Source organism: Chroicocephalus ridibundus, chromosome 14 (assembly GCF_963924245.1).
Source record: "Chroicocephalus ridibundus chromosome 14, bChrRid1.1, whole genome shotgun sequence".
NCBI lineage: Eukaryota > Metazoa > Chordata > Aves > Charadriiformes > Laridae > Chroicocephalus > Chroicocephalus ridibundus.
In genome coordinates, this window is record NC_086297.1 from 13,179,731 (window position 1) to 13,201,641 (window position 21,911).

Below are 21,911 nucleotides of genomic sequence, written 5' to 3' on the forward strand. Positions count from 1 at the left end.
TGCTGGGCGACGCCCCGCCCCACTCCCGGCTGGTCCTTGGGATGCGGTTATCCACAGGCATGGGAGAGGCCGAGGGTCCCGGCTGCCTTTTCCACCTCCATCCCTGAGGCGCAGCTGGCGCAGCCCGAGCCCGGGCAGAGGCAGCTCCCTCGCAGGGCTGTCCCGGTCACTCAGCCCGCTCCGGTGACACGTCCCGCAGGAGACCAGGCCCGGCTCCCAGCCTCCGCCATTATTGTGGTTTTCTGAGGCAGCAAAGGGTTGGTGCGGAGGGGAGTTAGGGGGGTCCGGGCCAGGGCATTGGGAGCGGGGGCTCCCCCAGGAACTCACTGGGATCATTGTCTGGGTTTTGTTATTGTCTTTAAGGGGAAGACGTGCTGCTGGGGTGGGCACCGGCCCATGGGAGCCTGTAGCTGGCCTTTTCTTCCCCCACTTTATTTTTTTAATCTATCGCTATAATCTATGAGTATCATATATATATAAATCCAGGGAGAAGGAAGCAGCATCCCAGAGGTACTGAAGGGTGTGTGGGGGTTCTCTAACAGCCCACTTCATGCCCGAGCAGCCCTGCAGCCGGGCAGGAGAGGGCAGAGGGGGAATAATGAAAAATAAATGGATGGAGGTGGCTGTCGAGAGCCCGCATCATGGCCACGGCGGCACGGAGCCACTGGTGCCCCCCCAGCTCTGGATTTCCCCGACAGGTGCTGCAGCGCCCAGAGCAACATGCGCCTCTCCTCTGGCTTCTGGAATTCAGCACGGCTTCTTGCACAGACCCCCCTGAACCCCCCCTCACCCCGTCCTCCCTCCTCTGCACCTCTGCAGGGCCGGGGCGAAGCAGAACTGGGGGCTGCGATTTGTCAGTGTTCCCCCCAGCCCTGTAACCACCGTTCATCTCCCTTCTCCAGGGAATTAATTTTACTAATTAAAGAATAGTAATGCATTTAAATTTTAAATCACAATCATGATTTTATTAATTAAAAATCTATATATCACTTTTGGAACACCAGCTCTCCCTGCCCGTCTGTCTGGGTGCTGGATCCGTGTGTCCGGTGTCCCCGGTGCCTGGGAGAGGTGGCCGTTGCCTGAGTCTGTCTCCGTTGGCTCAGCACGGACTGGAAAGCTCAGCGCTGGGTCTGACGGGACCAGGCACACAGGCTGTGCCCAGGACCATCAAAGGCACTCCAGGGACACATCCTGGTTCCTTGGGAATGCAAGCAGGGACACGTAGAGCAACGGTGACATCTGAGACGTGGGCAGGCGCTCCCTCAGATGGAGGAGGACTTCTGATGCCAGCGCCACCACCCCAGGGAGGCAGGCAGGGTCCCCTGGTACCCAGGCCATCATCTCAGGGATGCAGCCGGCACCTCCAGGGAGCCAAGGAGAAGAAGCAGGGGGTCAGCCAAGCCCCGTCCCCCTCCTCCCCCCCCCACATGCAGCCTAGCCTTCCTAGTGCTGAGAAGGTCCAGGGAAAGGAGGCTTTGGGCAAAGGAGAAGCAGGGATGGGGAGGGAAACAGCCCCGGGAGCTGGGCACTGGTCTGTGCTGGGAGGCAGCATCCATCTCTGCTTGTGGCTCTGGAGCTGTGAGTGTTGACCCTGGGGATGTGATCTGGGAACTGCCGACTCATTGCATCTCAAGAGCTTTGTGAGGCTCGAACTTGCCAAGCCTGGCTGCTCCTGGTCTCAAGAAAGATGACCTCAGACCCAGCAGTTTTCTGACCACTAGAAAAAGCCTGGCCAACCTTTGGCCTTGCATGGCTCCCACCCTGGACCCCATGTCACGAGTCTGGCAGGTGCTGGGGAATATCAGCTTTCCTGCTCAGACTGATGTTTGCCTCCAAACAGCCTTGCTCTTATACCCCCACCCTGCTGCCTCCTTCCCTGTCTGCCCGAGGATAGTGTTTGGTGCAGGACTCGCCATGTGCATGCGAGATCAGCTGCTCACACCTACTCACAGTCCCCATCCAGGTGCCATGGTGACAACATCAGCAGCAATATTTCATCCTTGTAAGCCAGTGGGTTGAATCATGGCTATTTGGAGCCCACGAGAGGGGCCGTGGGGGTCTGTGTGCCCCCAGCGAGGGGAAGGAAGGGCTGGGGCTGGGGTGGGGGTAGGGAGGGATGAGAGTGGAGGAGCTGTAGAGAGAGGTGGGTTTGGGGAGGGTATAGGGCTGGGAGGGATATGGGAGATCATACAGGGAAGGGTGGGGCTGGGAGAGGTATAGGGAGACATGGGGCTGGGAGGGGCGTAAGGAGGGTTGGAGCTGGGAGGGATGTGGGGAGAGATGGGGTGGGGAGAGATGAGGGGAGATGAGGCTGGGAAGGATGTGGTTTGGATGGGACTGGGAAGGATGGGATTGGGAGGGGTGTGGGGAGGGATGGAACTGGGAGGTATGGGACTGGGAGGGATGTGGTTTGGATGGGACTGGGAAGAATGAGACTGGGCAGGGAGTGGGAGTAGGGGGAATGGAGGGAGTACAGCTCTGTGAAAGACACGGCATGGCGATGCTGTAGGGAGTGTACAGAGAGGCAGGGATCTAGGAGGGCTTTGGGGAGCAGGGGTCGGGGGGCAACAGCTCTGGGGGACCATGTGGCAGGGCAGTGGCTCTGGGAGGGTTGCCAGAGGGACAAGTGGCCCAGGCAGAGCCCCCCGGCGCTCCCTGCCCAGCCCCTGCAGCGAGGCTTTGCAGATGGGGACATCCCATGGCTTTGCCGGGGGTGGGGGACCCGATGGCTCTGTGCTGACGTGTCCCCCAGCCACTGGCAGCGCTGGCAGTGGGGTCGGCAGAGACTCGGCTTGTCTGGCGCGTGCCGTGTCCTCACAGCCTGCTGGGATGTTGCAAGAGCCGGGAAAGCAAAGTCACCGCCGCTCTGCGAGCTGCCCCCGCATACACATAACATACACATACACATAACAGGGCACTTCTTCAAGCATGAAGGCAGCAGACCCTCTGTTGTACGCAACAACGCCGATCACTTCATTTATCCTCCCTTTATGCCTCACCCGAAGTCCCCCTTTGAGCTGGCTGTGTCCATCCACATGGAGCCTTTTTTTGATAAATGTAGCTATTTTTCTTGACTACTGTGAGTGCCACCTTTGGTGCCTGGGCAGTATTTGCTGAATCGCTCCTTTAACAGACTTTGCCAGCGATGCCTAAAAGTACTGTTTTGCAGCTCAGCTTGCCTGCCAAAAGCACAGCCACCCTGAAACGCTGATTGTCTTGGTTATTGCCAGGCTGCTCGTGGGGTGCAGGGGTGACCTCTTAGGCACCCTGGATCTGCTTGTGCCCATTTTCCTGGGGGTCCTTAACGATGGACATGGAGGGCCAAGGAGATGTGGGAAACTGCTGTGACACCAGCCACAGCCCCGATGCCGGCTCGGGAGCGTCTCTGTGCTGGACCCATCATCCTCCCAGGATGCAGAAGGGGACAGCCGGGCACCACCTGCCCTGTCCCTCATGGGACACCGTGGGTTGGGGGTTGTCAGGACCCTTGTGTGTTTTCCAGCTGACCCCATCTGGAAGGGAGGACTGGGGTTATCCTTCCTATATTTTGACTACGGGGACTGCAGAGCCCACAGGATGGTGGGACGGGGACAGTAGCCCTCCTGCCTTGTGCCAGCATGTCTGGGCAGATGCATTTTTTCCCAAGCATCCTCCTATCACTAACCCACTTGTGTTTCTGGTTGATGATCCACCAGCTGACCCTGGCTGGTGGAGCAGCTCTGCCTGCAAACTCTCTGCTCACAGCACCATGCTGACTGCATGGTCATAAGACCCTGGAAAAATCATGAAATGAACCAAAATCCAGTATTTAGTGCTCCTTTTATGGAGCCTTTCCTTTCCGGGCTGCTCCAGCGTGTGTGGTGTTGCAGGGCTAGAAGCTGACCTCTACTTGTTCCCATTAAAGGCAGCAACCCCTCTGCAGTCTCGGCCCTCCGGGAGACAGGGCTTGGAGGAAAAAGCCAAACTGCAACACAACCTGGCAGCCAAAACCACAGGGAACATCCCGTTTTGGTAAAAGCCCCCCAAGTCCCTAACCCCGGCAGCCTTTTCTCCTGACGTTGCAGGGATTCTGTGCATTGTCCCCCAGAATAAGGCTCGAGGGAGCTGCCTGGTAAAAAGGCAGCCAGAGGGGATGGCGTAAAAGAGTCCAGCAATACCCGCTGCTGCAGGGGACGCGGGTGGTAAAACATCCCTGGAGTGGCATGGCTCATGGCACAGCAGGGACGGGTCACAGTGACCGCGGAGGGTCTCCAGCAGGTTTGTGTGCTTCCCCCGAGGGGCTGGTGTGGGCACCGGGGAAGGGGGGACAAGCCATTTTGCCCCCACATCCAGGGGTTTTGTGGAGCCCTGGCCTTGCTCATCATCTGAGGCGCTTGCCTTGGGCTGCCCCCGGACTCACTGAGCTGACGCTGTGTTGGTGGAGGGGGGAAAGAAGCTGAAGGAGCCCCTGGAGAGTGCAGTTGCCCTCCCAGGTATGGGAAAACCCCATGCACCGTGGGGCTGTGTGGCTCGGCCTGGACTGGACGAGACAAATCGCCAAGTTTTGCTGTCAGAATAAGGCTCCAAGGGCTCACACCAGGCTCGGGGTCATTCCTGGGAGGGTTTGTTGGAGGCAGAGGCAGGTGGGTGCTGTGATGCCCAGGTACTGTGCAGGTGCCTTCGCAAAAGCGCAGCATCCGGTGGGAAAACAGGCATTGGAGAGGGGTTTGGGGATGTACCCCGTTGTTCCTTGGTGTTTGATAAGCATTCGTCATGTCAAATGACTGGATGTAAATTTCTGGTCATCAGGAGGATAAGCAGATCCCATCCATCCTGGTGGGGAAGAGGCAGCATCCCAGCTGGTGGGGACCACCAGCTCCAGACCTTGGCACCCCTGGAGAGGCAGGCGCAGGGCTTTTTTTTACGGTGCACCCGGGTCTTTTTTTTTTTTTTTTTTTTTTTTGGGGTGGCCACAGCAGATCCAAGAGCACCAGCTGCTGGGCACGGCAAAAAGCGCTGAGGAGAAAGCTGTCGGAAGAGCTTCTGCTAGGTGTTTTGGGCTGTCTTGGCTAAATCAGCAGCTTGATGGTGGGTCTGCATCCTGCCAGGTGCCTGACAGGCAGGATGGAGACATGCAGAAGGAAAAGACACTTATTTTCCCACTCTGAATTCAAGTAAAGCAAGTATGGGAAAAGATGGACCCCCTTAAAGGGCTTGGGTGCCTCCAAACTCATCCATCTTTTCCATCTATGTGAGTTTATTTTGACAGCACGGGAATTGATACAGCTAAGACAGGGGCCAGGACCCTTGGACCCTCCACCCCTTGGATTTACTTTTTCCCCTCTTCCCTTCACCTGGTTCCCACCAGTGCCAACTATTCACCATGTTTGAGCCGGGGCTGGGAAGTGGTGGGAGGAGAACGGGCTGAGCAGAAACTTGGAGAAAGCCTCAGATTTGCAGGTTGAGCCATCGCTAAGGAAAAACCTGGGGGAGTTCGGGAGGACTGGCCGTGTCGTGGGAGGGATGGGGCAGGTGTCCCCAGGTGAGGGACGCTTCAGCCAGCCCATCCTTTCCAGCAGCCACCAGCCATGTGGATGGGTTGTGGCTGCATGGCAAAGCTCCGCGCGTGCATCTTGCCGTCAGGAATAAAGCCATGATTTTTCTCATCGGGATCGTCGCCCTCGTTGAGAGAAGGGATGGAGGACACGTCTCTGCTCATTGGAAATGTCCCTGCTTCATCTCTTATGATTTGGAGAAGTGCAGCATGGATTTGTTATGGAAATATCAAGACCTATAGTGAATATTTGCCTGGCACCAGGCTCACATATAGTTCGATCTTCTGGCTTTAAATGTGCTTTGAAAATAAGCACTTTCACGTAACTATATCTAATATTCTTTTCCCTCCTCCCCACCTGGTCGGTGACAGTGGGAAGTTGGGGTGATGCTGTGGAAGACAAGGGCTGTCTGCAGCATCCTCTTGTCCTTGCAAAAGGCTGCAGAGCTCTGCCCAAAAGCCATCGCAGTGTTAGTGAAGGGACCCCCGACCACCCCCGCCTGTAGGGAGGGCTGTGTCCTCTTCTGGGTCAGAAATGTCCCTTGTTCCCTGGAAGCCACCAACCCCAGAGCAGAGAAGGTCCCAGCTGTGGTCCCTGGAGAGAAGCTGAGCCTGATGCTGCCTTCTTGCTTGGATAAAAGGATCCTGGAGACCTTGACCCTGCACTGGGTTTGAGGGGGCTGAAACACTGGCCGTGAGCTGCATTGCTTAAAGCCGGAGAAAAACACACAGGCAGCGTATAGGGACTTGCTTTGCTCCTGAAACTGGTTTCTTCTCCCTCAAGCACCAGCAGACTCAGTCCCGTCATTCATAGTTCATAGCTCATGGTTTCCGACTGCGGGGAGCATTCAAAGTATGGGAAACAGGAATTTCCACCCTGCCTTGGTGCTGGCAGAGAGCAAACTGAAGCTGGGGAGATGCTCGGCTGCCCCAAATCTGCTCTCGCTGGCCCAGATCACTCATTCAGCAATGGAGATCTCGGTGGGTGCAACCCTGGCACCTCCAGCAGCTTCAAGGAGGGGCCAGGGAGGGGGATGGGGATGCCCACCCCAGGGGTGACTGTGCAACCTCAGCCCCGGCACAATCTGACTCATGAGCCACCTGCGGCTGCTGAGATGGCCAAGCTCGGGGCTTCTGCCTGCCCTGAGCCCACAGGGCTCCTGCCGCTGCCTGGACTGCAGTTCCCAAAGATGCTGGAAACCCCCTCCAGGGCAGGTTCAAGGCAGCAGTGGCCCTCGAGCCTGCTGGAGTGTGTTTGCTGGGCTGTGTGCTGCCACACCGGTGCTTGGGTGAGCGTCTGATGGTGTAGGGCGGGGAGCGCAGGGCTGGAGTGCGGAGTGTTTGGGGGATGAGGAGAGGAGGGGGCGTAGGGATGAAGATGTGGCCAGGGCGAGGAACAGGGAGCTGTGGCGGCTGGAGGCAAGAATTGTTTGGCAGGAGCCCAGCCCTGGTGCAGGGTGCTGCCGGTCACCCTGCTCTGCAGCAACAGAGGGAATTTGGGCTCCCGACATCCCCTTTAGCGACTGTTTCATTGGGGTTTGAGCTCAGGGATGAGCCCGACTACAGGTGCCCATCACATGAGGGAAAGCAGGCAGGACCGTGCTGCCTGTCCCTGCCCTCCGACACCTGACACTGGCTCCTCGCCCCCTCCCTGGCCAACCAGGCAAATATCAGGCCTTTAAAACGGGGAACGAGTTCCTCCGCATTCAGTCCCCGGGAGCTGGCCCTGTCCCTGCTCCAGCTTCTGCGCAACGCGCCCGCATGACACGCGCAGCCAACACCTCCGTGTTAGATAGGTGTCCCAGTCCTCTCCCCAGCTGATGCTCGGTGCCGGGGCATGGCCAGCCCCGCTTCTGGGGACAGCAGTGGAGTGCATGGAGGGGCTCCTGCCCTGGTGCCCTGCAGCAGGTAAGGGGGCTTTGGGGGCACAGAGGAGCTGGTGCACAGGGTCAGGGTCTCCTTCTGCAGCACGTTGGGGGACCAAGTCCCTGATCCCTCTTAAAGCAGAGCAGGAGCCTGCATCTTTCTTCTCTTTGATTGGGAGGGGATGGTTTGTTGTGTTCTTGTGACCGTCCTGGCGCAGGGGATGGCTCCCAAGGAAGAGGAGGTCAGCCAAGGAGGGGATGGCAAAACCTCCAGAGACAGCTGTGAGGATGCCCATGGGCACAGTCATGCGTGAGAAAAGGGGTGCAGGTTGGGTCGGGTCTGACAATGCTGCAAGGTCTGGAAAAACCTGCAGGTTTTATGAAGCTCCAGTTTTAAGAGAAAGGAGCTGAGCTGAGCTGAGCATCCCTCCTCCCCTCTCCCCTCTCTCCTCTCCCCTTTCCCCTCTCCTCTCTTCCTCCGCCCTTCACCCTCTCCTCTCTTCCTCCGCCCTTCACCCATCTCCCGCTCCCTTCTCCCTTTTCCCCTCTCCTCTCTCCCTTCTTCCCGCTCCCCTCTCCCTTCCTTGAGCCGCCGCATGAATGCTCCCTGCCCTGGGAGACGCACGGCAGAGCTTCAGACCCAGCCCAGACGCGGGTCTGGGGATGCCAGCGGCCCCGCGCTCCCCCTGGCGCCCCAGGCTGGGGCAGGGGCCAGGCGGGATGGCTGGGCTCTGCCCTCCCCGCTCTGACTAAGAGGAGACGCCGGGCTCCGGGGCTTGCTGACCAGACCATGCTCCGGCGTGAGGAGCACAGCCTGGAGATGGCTGTGGCCTGGCCACCAGCCTGGGACATCCTCCAGCAGCCTGGAAGGAGCCTGGCGTGGGTGCTCGCTGCCTGCCCCGGGTCCAGCACGCCCCCTCTCCATCCCCGGGGGGTCCTGTGCTCCCACCTGTCCCACTGCCCTGCCCTCCCCCTGCTCCCGCTGGCCCCTCTGTGTCCCCTGGGATGGGAGCATCTCCCTTTCCATGGCAGGTTTCTTTGTGGGATGGGAGTTCCCACCTCCCGTGCACCTGGAGCTGGCAGCAGTGCACGGAGGCACTTGTGACACAAGCTGAACCTGCTTTATCTGTACCACGTGCTGAGCAGGTCCATCCAGGGGCTCGTGCATGTGATTTTGCAGCCGGGGATTGTTGCCGCTGCTGGCTCTGGAGTTGGGGTCCTCCCGTCATCTCTCTCTTGCCCCAAGGGCCACACTGAGAGGCGTAATGCTCCTGAAAATGCCCTGTCTTGTTGAGAGGATGCCTAGTAGCTGTCAACTGCATCTGTTAGGGGCAAGAGGGCAAAAGCAAGAGAGCAGGGAGGAGGAGGAGGAGAGATGAAGAGATGGATCATGCTTATCATTTCAACCTTATTAACCCATCGTGCTTCTTCCTCGCAGCTGGGGAGCGCCTGTGTCCGACAGAGCAGGGATGTCTGAGGCCTCGTCCAGCAAGGAGGGACCCCCGGCCGAGTGCCCCATGTGCTACGAGAAGTTCCACCCGCTGGAGGCCATGCACCGCCAGCTCAGCTGCGGGCACACCTTCTGCCACGACTGCCTGGTGAAGTGCTTGCTCTCCGCCAAGCTTGACGGCCAGGTCCAGAGCAGCATCATCTGCCCCATCTGCCGCTACGTGACTTTCCTCAGCAAGAAGGCGGCTCTATGGCCGCCCAAGGCAGGCACCAACCTCCGGGCCCTGGAGATGCCTCTGTCACCTTCCTCCTTGTCCCATCTGACCAAATTGGAGGCCAGCAACACCTTGGTGGTACCCAGCCATTTTGTGATGCCGGTGCAGAGCTCCGACCGGTGCTGCAGCACGGGGAACAGCCCCATGGACTCGCAGGGGGTCCCAGGAGAGCTGGCACGAGAAGCCCACATCTTTGTCATCAGTGACCATGGGATGCCACTGGTGGATGTGGACTGCAGCTCCCTGGGGAGGAGAAGCAGAACAGAAACACGAAGCTCGGTGTCATCCAGCTCGGCCCTGGGGGTGAAATGCTGCCAGTCGCCCATCGCCCTCGCCGTCCAGCTCATCTTGATGGTGGCCATGCTGGCGGCTGTGCTCCCTCGGCTGCTGCTGGTGAAGAGGGACTCGTAGCAGGGATGGGATCAGCTCAGATGCTGGAGGTGTCACTGATGCTGGGACAGAGCTAGGGCTGGGACCTCTCTCAAAAGATCCCATGAGAAAGTCCAGAAGCAGCTCCAGGTGAAGCTCTCTCTCATCTGGCCAGGGACTGAACGTACTTTCAGACCTTTCTGCAGATCTCCGGGTGCTCACAGTGTCGTCGCTGGCATTTTCTGCCTCTTTTGGTTAAAATGTGGCTGGTCAAACCCTGCTAGTGGGTTCCCCTAGTGTCTTAGCAGAGAGCATGGCTTCTCCTCCTGCACCCTGTTGAGGAGAAATAACTGGACTCCAGACGATCCAATGTGAATCAACAGAAGCCGTTTATTAAGCACCGATCATCATCTTTTATGCCTTGTGTTGTAGCCGTACAAGCGACTCGCTTATTTCTGATTAGCCAGTTACACTGTCCACGCGCTGTGCATGCAGTTCGTTCACACATCAGATTGGTTACAAGAATTCGCATAGTAAATTGCTTAGTCATTAGCACAACATGTTTTCTACCTTCTCAGTTCCCGTTTTTCCCATGTACTAATTCCATCTTCTACTGCCTGTTTTGCTCTTAATCTAATCTCTCACAGTAGGGAGGCTGGCTCACATGGCCGTTTTCTCTCAGATACATTCCTACAATACCCCCTTTTTCTTCTTGAGCCAGCCAGACCTTATGCATGGCATTTTCTATCGTGTCAGTCACTTTGCGGAGAACACACGAGGCTGCCATAATCAATAATAATATAACCAACAATAGCATGAGCCCTTGCTTTAGTAAATCTGATAACCATCCCGTTATACCCCACGAGCTTAACCAATCATCGAAACTGTTTTTGACCACTTTTAATTTGGACATGTTATCCTTCAGCTCCCGTAACTGCTTATGAATGGATGATGAGTGGTCGGAAAGGTTCATACAACACATACCTTCAAAACCTTCACATCCATGACCCTGAGCTAACAGCAAAAAATCAACAGCCGCTCGATTTTGCAACGTAGCATGCCGAATGCTATCAACATCAGTCAGCAAGCTAGATTTGGGTTGCCCAGTGACGGTGCTGGGGGTTGTCCAGGCAAGGGATCAAGTTGCCCAGCAAAGGCACTAGGATGCACGCAGTCTGCACTGACTTGCCCAGGGGTGGCACTGGGTTGACCACTGGGGCCCGTGAGTTCATAGGATCATAGAACGTCTCAAGTCGAGGAGACCCATGAGGATCATCGAGTCCATCTCCCTGCTCCTTGCAGGACTACCTAAAACCAAATGATATGACTAAGCCGCTCAACAGTTGCCCAAAAGCTGCACTTGGTTGCCCAGGGGCTGCAAAACCTGCCCATGGAGGGCAGTAGGTTGTCCAGGGCAGGATCTAGGATGCCATGTGAGGGTATTTTCTTGCCCAGGGCTGGCCCCGGCTTGCCCATCCACAGCAATGCGTTGCCCAGCGGCTGCATCGCGTTGCCACAGCGGCTGCAGGGAGTTGCCCGCGTAGAACCCGGTTACTGAGCACCCTGCGCCAGCGGCAACGCTGCCCTGGTTCTGTGACACAGAGGGCACTGGGGATGCTGCAGTGTCTGGCAGTGCTGCCACCCAACCTGACAGCACAGCACTGAGTAGCAGCCCCCCCCGCACACCCCCAAGCCTCTGCAGGGTGAGTATGTCCCTGAACTGGGAGGGAAAAAACCGGGTCATTCTCCTAATCCCCCTCCATATCTCTTCTGTCCTCTAAATGTACCCGGATGAGGTGGTCGGGGGCTCCTGTCGTTGTGTCTGTGTTCAGGGGTGGCACAAAGTGGGTTTTTCCCTCCCTTTCATAAACGTGTGTCTGTCAGTATCTGAAAGGGCAGAGTTTATTTGTGGGGGTGGGAGCCAGGGAAGCTGCCTCCCACCCTCCCAAGGCTGGTTCTCAGGTATAAAGCGGCACGGAGCTAGGGAAAGCGCCGTCATTTATCCCTAGCCGGGACAAAAGGGCTGAAGGGAGCGGTTTGTGGGAAGCGGCACACACGGTGGTTTCTGTTGGACCTGAGCGCAGACATTTCGTCCTCGGTTCTGCCAAACTGGCTCAGAGGGTCGTGTTTGCGAAAGCTTCTTTTTCTGCTAAATTTGAGGGTGTGAGTTTCCCGCTGCCTGTCCCACAGCCACTCCCATCAGGGATCTTGCTGTAGCACACCCGTGTCCTCATCTTCCCCTGGGGCTCCGAGCCAGGCTGGGAGCAGTGGGGATGGGACGGTGTTAGGGGAAGGACACGTCAGGCTGGCTACAACAGCCGTATTGAGGGACTTATTCCTGCCCGTGGGTGACACTCGTAACCTCACAAGAGCTTCGTACCGAGCACCACGTACCCCTCCGGAGTGTTTGTCCTCAGATGAGGTGTGTTTGGTGGCCCCCTGCCTTATCTTGCTGATAACCATCGATTGACAGCCTCAAGCTGGAGAGGACAATATGCAATTCTTGGTAGCAAAATCTTCATGTGTGGCCATTCCTCCTAGGGCTACTGCAAGGCTGGTGTTTCCCAAGCGCTCTGAAAAGACTGTGGGCCATCTCCTTCCCACGCACACTGATCTTACACCAGGTGAGCCATCGACACCTTTCCTCCTTTGCAAGGCAAGAGGCGGCCCCTCTTTTGAGGCTGAAATAGGGGTGTGTGGGGGTCAAATTTGGATATAGTCCTGCAAAGCTCAGCTCACCTGCAGGCTCCTCACTCCAGCATTTAAGGCAAGGGAAGATAGAGGGGGTGAGGATGGAGTCCCTCACCCACCCACAAACGGCGCTGGGCCGGTAGCAGATGTGTGTCCAAAAGGGACGCAGCTCTCGGGGCTGGGAATGGAACTTTTACAGAGAAAATGACCTCTGGAGTATCAGAAGATCAGCAGATACGCCAGCCAAAAGAAACAAAGGAAGAGCAGAGAAGGAGCAACTCCAGTTTGACTGGATTGACAGATTTAAGGAAAAGGAAGGCACGGTATCTGTCATTCTCCTTATGGCCGTGATTTGTTTTTCTCCGCATTCCAAGACCTGATGCTAGATACTAACAACCAAGTCAAACGCTTTTATATACAAATGTTTGGGATGCTGTCAGAAGGGATTTGTTTTCAAGGGCTTTAGGCCTGTTCAGGCGCTGTGAGGGCGCTCTGTGCGTCGCTGTTTGTGTTTGCAGTTGCGGGTGTTGCTGTAAGAAGTAAGGCAAGTGCAGGAGGTTGCTGAGGTTGTCCTCTCTCTCCTCCTCTGTGCAGGACACGGACGGGACACACGAATAGCAGCGGTGGAGCATGGAGTCTGTCGGCTCTCCCTTACCAGCAAAGTTCGCCCATCCCAGAGCCATACCCACCAGGTTTCTCCCTGCCATCCACACCATGGCGTCAAGCTATAAGAACCGATTTCCTTACCGCCCCTTGCCTCAGAGCTACAGCCTCCCCTGGATGCCCAGCACCTACTACAAAACGGCTGCCAGCAAACCAACTTTGGCTGCCTTTTCCAAGAGTTCCCAGGGGATAACCGCCGGCGAGAAGCTTCCATCTGTTTCCACCAGAACCACCGTCTTCACCCGCTACACCCCTGAAGACTGGTACAAGTCCAACGTGACCAATTACAGGGAGTCGGAGACCTCCCAGAAGAACGCGGAGCGCCTGAGAGCCGATACCTCCCGCATCATTGACCACAAATACCAGCAGACCAAGAAAACCCAAGTAGAAAGCACCAAAAACCTGGGAGTGCGCGCCAATGACATCGCGTTTTGGAAATCGGAGCTCTGCCACGAGCTAGATGAGGTGATCGGGGAGACCAACGCGCTCACAGAGGTGAAGACCAGGCTGGAGAGAGCCTTGGCCGAGGCGGAGGCCCCTCTCCGGGTAAGCACCCGTCCCGGCGCGCTGCAAGCTGTAGCCTACTGCGGAAACATCTGCAGCCCTTCAAACGTCTCATTAAGTTTCACTGCAGCTCCAGAACGTCTAGAAAGCTTTTATTAAGAGGCCATTAGTTAAGTTAGTAGTAAACAAACCCCCCTTGCCATCTGCTGGATCCCCTATCAGCACAGGCTGAGCACGTCAGAGCAGCGTTTGCTTAACTCAATATTTTTAGACGCGGTACATCCAAAATCCCGGTTTGGGAGACAAAAGCCCGTGTCTTACCACGAGGCTCTGGCGAGGTGGGCGTCAAGGCTGACACAGGTCCCCCGTTTCAGCTGTGGCTGCACCAGGGACACATCTGCTCCCTCATGATGGTTTAATGCTGATGTTGCAGCTCGCCTGCTCCTTGTCAGCTAAACCAGCTGCCCCGGGCCACTTTTTTCCCCCTCTTGTCATCTCCGTGCCCACCTAGAATTTCTTTTCTCACATTACTGGAGATGGGGACGGTCCCCATAGAGAGCCCTGCCCCTGCAGCCAGCGGTGATGGCGTGTCCCCAACAGGTCGCTCAGGAGTGCTTACTTCACCGGGAGAAGAGGATGGGCATCGACCTGGTCCACGACAACGTGGAGGAACAGCTCTTAACAGTAAGTTGGGCAACTCAGATCATGCGTTGAAGCTATTTTTACCGGATTTCAAAGTTATGGGATTTGGAGCACTGATCACCTGCCTCCAGCAGCCGGAGCTTCACAAAGGCAATGGCTTTGTGCTGAAGTCAAGTGAGCTGAGAGCAACACACTTCCTCCGGTGGAGCTGAATGTGTCTCAGAAATTCAGCCTGGGCATTTACACCGAAGTCAAGTCCATCTCCTCTTGTCCCGTACGGATGGGATTCCTCCTGGGGAGGAAAACATTTTGGGAGCAAAAAGGGCAGGTGCTGATCTGGGGACGGAGGTGTGTAGTGGTCCAGGGAACCGCTCTGCCTGTCCACACCAGGATGTGTCCCTGTCCGTGCAGTGGGACTAACCACCGCTTGACACTGAGGTCAAGGTGAAAAAGTCCTTATTGACCCACCCTGAAAGGGAACGCAAAGGCCGTGGCTGCAGCCACAGCACCCTTCTGTCCCCTCCAGGGCGCTGGGCGCAGGCTCAGCTGCGAGTTTTCCTGCCTGTTTGCTTTGGGCAGGAAGACAAGCAGGCAAGTTCTTGCTGTGTGCAGGGCTGGAGAGGTCCAAGGGGAGGAGTGTGACCAGGACGAGTGAGTATGGACGCTGATGGGGTCCTCTTTTGCCTTTGCCCAGGAAGTCGATGTCATCAGGTCGTGCCGGGAGAAGATGCAGCAGGTCCTGGACAAGGCCAAAGCCCAGATCACGTAAGGAGGAGCTCCTTCTCTCATGTCGTAGGGCTGATGTGCATTTGTGGTCACAGCAGAAGCCCAGCAGAACCCCAGCAGATGTGAACCCCCAGAAGAAGCTCGTCTCTCCCCACACCCCGCAGGCGTAAAGCCCATGGAGGCTCCATGGCATGCTGGCGGTGATGCTCGTGGGAGGACAGAGCTGCGCGGGGGGCCGGGAGCTGCTGTGGGGAGTGGAACGGGGAGGAAGCCATTCCACCCGTACGTCCCCACCGATGGCTGCTGTTTGCATGTTGAAGGTCCAACCGGGCGTCCCAGCACAACCTGGAGAAGGATCTGGCCAACAAGCAGGTGGCCCACCGGATCGACGACAGGTGCCACCACCTGATGAACACCTCCCACGGCATCAGTTACTACCGAGGGGTGGAGCAGGTCGATGCCACGTGAGTGCACGCTGTCGGTCCCCAGCAGCAAGCTGTCCCCAGGATACGCGGTGCCTCTCCCTGGCCGGGAGCTGCTTGTCCCCAACCCAGATCCATCCCGCCTGGAGACACCTCCCTCAGAGCGGTCATTTCTCTCCGCTCCCCGGAAAGGGAGCACAACCCTCTGCTGACAGTTGGATGCCAAACATCCAGAGGGTGAAAGCCAGTCCCACCTCATTAAACATTCTACCAGGGGTTGAGAGATCAGCCTGCCAATTAATTCAGCGGAGCACCTCTGCTGAAACAGCTCACTAAGTTTATGCATATTTTCAAAGATGTGTCTTAGTTGTTGCTAGGCGATGTTTATACTTTTCAAGGACTCTTTTCAGCTTGCCATAGAAGTGAGGAGGAGCATAGGCAGAACAAGGGAAAGGCCAACGGAATATTCCGTACCATAGATGCCATGCTCAGGATATAAATGGGGGTTGGTGCGGGGTGGGAATATGCGGTCGGGGCTCGGGAAGGTGCCAGTTCACTGGGTGGTGAGAGTGACTTCTCTCATTATTATTATTATTATTATTATTGGTTTCTGTTACTGTTCTATTAAACTGTCCTTATCTCCACCCACGAGTTTTTCCCTTTCCCTTTCCCCTCCTTTTCTCCCTCTTCTCCCTTCTGGGGGGAAGCGGGAGAACTGCACCAGCGCATGCGTGGTCCTGGCTGCTGGCTGGGGTTAAACTATGACATACAGTCCAATTAAAAGTGTAGATTTAAGCTATAGTGAATCCACGCTGCTCCCTGGCAGGGTCCATGCCTGCCCACATCCAGCTTACCGGGGGCCTCTCCTTTTCCCCGCCAGGATCTCGGTGCCGCAGTCCTGGGCCAAGTTCACCAACAACAACATCCTCCGCTCCCAGAGCCAGCGGGCGGCCTCCGCCAAGCTGCGGGACGACATCGAGAACCTGCTGGCGGTGACGGACAGCCAGATGTGGCGGCAGTTCAACGCCGTGAACGTCGCCTTCACCAACCGCATCGCCGAGACGGCCGATGCCAAGAGAAAGATTCAGACCCACCTGGCCAAGGTAGCCTGAACCCCTCCCTTTTGGTGTGACACTGTCACTTCCCGGTGACACCTCCAAAGCGCGACCCTCCACGCAGACCTGGCCCCAGCAGAGGAACGGTCACCACAAGAACCTGGTTATAGCATCATTTAGAATCATAGAGTCATAGGATGTGTTGGGTGTGAAGGGACCTCTCAAGGCCACCTAGTCCAACCCCCTGCAGTCAGCAGGGACATCTTCAACTGGATCAGGTTGCTCAGAGCCTCATGCAGCCTGGCCTTGAATGTCTCCAGGGATGGGGCCTCCAACCCCTCTCTGGGCAACCTGGGCCAGTGTCTCACCACCCTCAGTGCAAAGAACTTCTGCCTAATGTCTCATCTAAACCCGCCCTGCTCTAGTTTAAACCATTGCCCCTCGTCCTCTCGCTACATGCCCTTGCAAACAGCCCCTGCCCAGCTTTCTTGGGGACTTTCTTCTTGGAGCAGGATGAGTTGGCAGTGTAATTTCATCCCAAGGGATACTGCCCGTTGCTCATCCCAGCTGACAGCCTGCTAGCACAGGGATTTCCAGCAGAAAATGCCAGCGCTACTTGCATCAGCGCTAGGTACTTCAGAGGCGCTGGCTGCCCTGCAGAAGGGCTTTACTGGGACTCTGCTGGGGTGTCTGCTGTGGGGTTTGCAGCTTTGCTGCTCCTCCAAGGACGTGTTTTCGGTCTCAGCACTCTGTGGTTGCTGCACAGGTATCGGTGTGTTTGCTCCGCCAAGCAGATGAAGTGGAGATCAGCCATGGGCAGCAGGCTCGCACCACTGGCTCTCATGGAAAGCTTCCTGAAAAGTGCTCGGCACAGATTAACCGAGCAGAAACTGGGCTTGCAGCATCGCGGGCTGGTGCCACATCCTTCAGCGAGCATCCACCAAAAACCTGCCCTCTGTTAGTTGCTAGTGATGGACGATCAGTTCCGGCAAGCAGTAATTTTGGGGAGCGGGTAATTCAGTAGATCCATCACTGCTCCAAAACCTCCTCTGATGTGACAGCAGGAGCAAAGAGAGGCTTTTCCCCGCAGAGAAATGGCTGCTGGATCTGTGCCTCCATCTATGGCAGAGTGAGAGCAGTCTGAGCCCGGGGTCTGCTGATTGAACTTGGTTTTTTTCTGCAGATGGATGGCAGAAAAGGGAAATCCCGTTGCCGCTGGAGAATATATTTTTTAAATTTATGCATGTGTTTCTTTCTTACACCAGACACTGCAGGAAATATTCCAGACCGAAAGGAATACAGAAGCCATCCAAAAGGCCATTAGGGACCAGGGGCCTCCATTAAAGGTGGCTCAGACCCGGCTGGACGAGCGCACTCGGAGGCCAAACATGGAGCTGTGCCGGGACACTGCCCAGCTGCGGTAAGGCAGGAGCGCGGGGCCGGCGGGGACCTCGAGGGCTCACGGGTGGTAGCACTCGGGAGCATCGCTGGATGACAAAATTAACCATGGGGGGTTGCTTTTTTTTCCTAAAGAGTCCTTCCAGAAGTGCACCGACATAATCAAAAGCAATGAGCGGGTATCCCAGCCTTTGGGTGCTGGGAGAGCTCTGCGCCCACAACGGAGGCTGTACCCCACGGCCGGGGGCGGCCTGATGCCACCCCATGAGGGGCTGGATTTTTCCTACTTGCGTCAACCCCGTCTTCTCTCCTGCCTGCTTCCCGGCGGCTGGATGGGCTCAGGTTTGAAGGACAAGCCCTTTACTCTCCCACAGGCTCATGCTGAGAGCTCTTAGGACCTTCCTTTGGGGTAACCGCAAGGGTGCAGCTGCTGTGCAAGATGCTGTGTCCAGTGCTGGGCTCCCCGGTTCCAGAAGGACAGGGAACTGCTGGAGAGGGGACAGCAAAGGGCTACCAAGAGGATGAGGGGACTGGAACACCTCTCTTGTGAAGAAAGGCTGAGGGATTTGGGTCTCTTCAGGCTGGAAAATGACGCCTGAGGGGGCACCTTCTCAATGCTTATCAATACTGAAAGGGGGGGTGTCAGGAGGATGGGGCCAGGCTCTTTTCAGTGGTGCCCGGGGACAGGACAAGGGGTAACGGGCACAACCTTGACCATAGGGAGTTCCACCTAAACAGGAGGAGGAACTTCTTTGCTGTGAGGGTGGCAGAGCCCTGGCACAGGCTGCCCCGAGACGTGGGGGAGTCTCTGTCTCTGGAGACACTCCAAACCCGACTGGAGGTGTTCCTGTGACACCTGCTCTGGGTGACCCTGCTCTGGCAGGGGGTTGGACTGGGTGATCTCCAGAGGTCCCTGCCAACCCCCGCCAGCCTGGGATTCTGTGCACCACTCGGAGAAGCAGTGAGGGCTGTGCTCACCTCCCCTGGGGACACTGGAAATCCTGTCAAGGACAGAGGGAGCTCTTTGGCATTGCACCCCGAGGGGCTGGGGAGGATCAGGCACCCTGAACTTCACACCTCCTCCTGGCAGCCCGCTGGGTGAGGCTCCCTGGGAAGCCTTTGCAAAGCAATTTAAACCCAGCCCCAGAGCCGGTTTAGCATCTCTCACGCCATCCTTTGTTCCATCCTCCACTTGTTTCACCTTCGCTTTTAGCCTCTCCCAGCTGTCCTCTTTCGCTGCGTGTGCACCCGTGGGTGTGGGGAGGACCCTTGCCCGGGGAAATCCAGGAGGGGGAGCCAAGAAACCCACAAAACCAAACAGGAACGGGAAACCACAGCTGCTCGTCCCTCTGCTTGGTGGCACCACCTGCTCTGGCAGACGCGGCTGCGCGTTGCCGAAGCCTTTGAGCAGACGTTCACTGTGCCTCCCCGCCGAGACCCCGAGGAGCTCTGCCCTCAGCTTCCCCGTGGATCTGCCACAAACAGAGGGGGTCCGAGTGAGTCTGAGCGCACTGAAGGGGGAAAACCCATGCCCCAGGGGCCCATGAGCAACGCCACGCTAGAAACCACCCGCGTGACGGGACTTCTAATGAGGGCTCCTTGCTGTTTTCCAGCCTTGTCAACGAGGTCCGTGACATCGAAGAGACGGTGCAGACTCTTCAGCAGCAGCTGAGAGACAGCCAGGACACCTTGCAAATGCTGGTTCGTGCCAAGGCTGTCCTGCAGCACGACCTGGCCGTCAAAGCCAACTCCCTGTTCATCGACCAGGAGAAGTGCATGGCGATGCGCAAGACCTTTCCCAGCACCGCGCGGCTGCTGGGTCCCATCTAGGCTGGGCTCAGCCCACCCCACAGCATCCGTTGCCAGAGTTATCAGTTTTGTCAATATGCTTTACATAGTACATGATTAACCTTCTACTTCCTGATGGAAGCCTGGGTAGAAATTAAATTATCGCTTTGCATGTCACATGGTCTACCAGGAGTATTTTTTTTTTCCCTTTGGTTTTTCTCTTTCCACTGCTCTTTCACGGTGTGCCAGAAAGTAACTGAAAATATCCTGGATGCAACTAAGAGTAAATCCACCCACGGGGATTCATTCCGACCCATTCGGTCTGTGATTTTAGGAGAAAAAGTGTCGTGTCCTCCTCCTTTGGAGTCTGATGTGGAAAAAGCACAGGGTGAAGCCATGTCTCAAATCACCTCCTTGTCCTCCATGGGCCTTAGTGTGGCTTTTTGAGAATCTGCCCCATGACCTTCCCAGGCACAGAGGTGACGCCGACAGGTCCGTACCCTCCTTTCCACCCTTTTTACAAATGGGTGCAATGTTTCCCTTTTTCCAGTGCCCGGGGACTTCACCTGATGCCATGACTTTTCAAATACCACCTTCTTCCAGGAACACCCCTTGATTCCTTTGGAGTATTGCACTGGTGTTTCCCTCCTGGCTCCTTTGACCTCAGGAGCCCCCGGCTCATCTCTCCAAGACTTCAAGTGTGAGGCAGCGTCACCAGCGCGTCTCAGAGCAACAGGCCCTCGCTGGCACCCCGTCCCTCCAACCTTGGCATCTCATCCCACAGGGACAGCCCGATATTGTCCCCCTCTCCCTTCAAGCCTTGTTTAAAGCTCTGTCAATGAGCCCCGCTACCTCCTGAGCAAAGACCCTCTTCCCCCTTGGAGGTGGGTGGGGAGACCCTGGCCCAGGTTGCCCGGAGAGGTGGGGGAGGCCCCATCCCTGGAGACATTCAAGGCCAGGCTGCATGAGGCTCTGAGCAACCTGATCCAGTTGAAGATGTCCCTGCTGACTGCAGGGGGGTTGGACTAGATGCCCTTGAGAGGTCCCTTCCTACCCAACACATTCTATGATTCTGTGTACTTTCTAACCACTTTTTCGGGGAAAATATGTCAAGGGTTCTCAAAAGAGGCAGGTAAAGCACTTTAGTTTCTGCAGAGCCCGTTTTGATGTTGGAAATAACAATGCCAATGATGTAAATTAGCTAGCAGGAGTTTGGAGTGAGGCTCCCTGGGTGTGATGGTGCTGTTACCTGAAATAAAAGCTCTCGAAATCAAAAGTAGTTTAGAGAGGAAATACTGCTTTATTTGCCACCAGCCTGAACAGATCCTCCACAGGGAGGTCCTGCAGGCCCAGGTGCCAGAGCATGGCCAGCAGCAGTCTGCGCAGGGCCACGAAGTCGATGGCCCTGACCTTGGTCGTCCCGATGGCGACATCCAGCAGCTGGGCCAGGCTGAGCTGGGCCATGGCTGCTGCCGTGCCTGAAGCGACAGAGGGACCTGAGCGGGACCTGAGCTCCTGGGGGAGTGGGAGAAAGAGCTGCCCAGGGGGCCCTTTCTGCCTGGGGGAGACTGGGATGGGTGGGAGGGATGGGCAGTCAAAGGCTTCCTCCTCCTCCCCTCGTCCTCGTCCTCCTCCCTGTGCGCGTCCTCCTTGTCCTCGTGCTTCTCCTCCTCCTCCTCCTCCTCTGTTGCCTCCTAGCAGCAGAGTGGTCACAGCAGCGGTGGGACGGGTGACAAGGGACAATGCAGCGTCCCCCGTTGCTGGGTGATGCCCCCGCTCCCGGCCGGTCCTTGGGATGGGGTTATCCACAGGCATGGGAGAGGCCGAGGGTCCCGGCTGCCTTTTCCACCTCCATCCCTGAGGCGCAGCTGGCGCAGGCTGATCTGTGGCCGCAGCCAGCGCAGCCCGAGCCCGGGCAGAGGCAGCTCCCTCGCAGGGCTGTCCCGGTCACTCAGCCCGCTCCGGTGACACGTCCCGCAGGAGACCAGGCCCGGCTCCCAACCGCCGCCATTATTGTTGTTTTCTGAGGCAGCAAAGGGTTGGCGCGGAGGGGAGTTGGGGGGGTCCGGGCCAGGGCATTGGGAGCGGGGGCTCCCCCAGGAACTCACTGGGATCATTGTCTGGGTTTTGTTATTGTCTGTAAGGGGAAGACGTGCTGCTGGGGTGGGCACCGGCCCATGGGAGCCTCTAGCTGGCCTTTTCTTCCCCCACTTTATTTTTTTAATCTATCGCTATAATCTATGAGTATCATATATATATATAAATCCAGGGAGAAGGAAGCAGCATCCCAGAGGTACTGAAGGGTGTGTGGGGGTTCTCTAACAGCCCACTTCATGCCCGAGCAGCCCTGCAGCAGGGCAGGAGAGGGCAGAGGGGGAATAATGAAAAATAAATGGATGGAGGTGGCTGTCGAGAGCCCGGATCATGGCCACGGCAGCGCGGAGCCACTGGTGCCGCCCCAGCTCTGGATTTCCCAGACAGGTGCTGCAGCGCCCAGAGCAACATGCGCCTCTCCTCTGGCTTCTGGAATT

General features: G+C 56.9%; 2 protein-coding genes across 2 annotated transcripts; both read left to right on the forward strand.

Moving 5' to 3' along the window:
* Positions 1–8,867: 8,867 nt before the first annotated feature.
* Positions 8,868–9,534, forward strand: LOC134523563 (RING finger protein 222-like). The gene has a single exon (XM_063352595.1). The coding sequence runs from the start codon at positions 8,868–8,870 to the stop codon at positions 9,531–9,533; it is 666 nt and encodes a 221-aa protein (XP_063208665.1). The 3' UTR covers position 9,534.
* A 3,278-nt stretch (positions 9,535–12,812) lies between these two features.
* On the forward strand, positions 12,813–19,407 carry LOC134523470 (tektin-3-like; the record flags this gene model as incomplete). The annotated part of the gene is made up of 7 exons (XM_063352424.1): positions 12,813–13,391; positions 13,950–14,033; positions 14,686–14,756; positions 15,038–15,181; positions 16,020–16,242; positions 17,460–17,614; positions 19,206–19,407. Coding segments are annotated over exons 1-7 (1,458 nt in total), but the record flags the coding sequence as incomplete, so codon positions are not given.
* Between the last annotated feature and the right edge of the window lie 2,504 nt (positions 19,408–21,911).

Coding starts and splice junctions, on each gene's coding strand:
- LOC134523563 (XM_063352595.1), top strand. CDS start 8,868: ATGTCTGAGGCCTCGTCCAGCAAGGAGGGACCCCCGGCCGAGTGCCCC.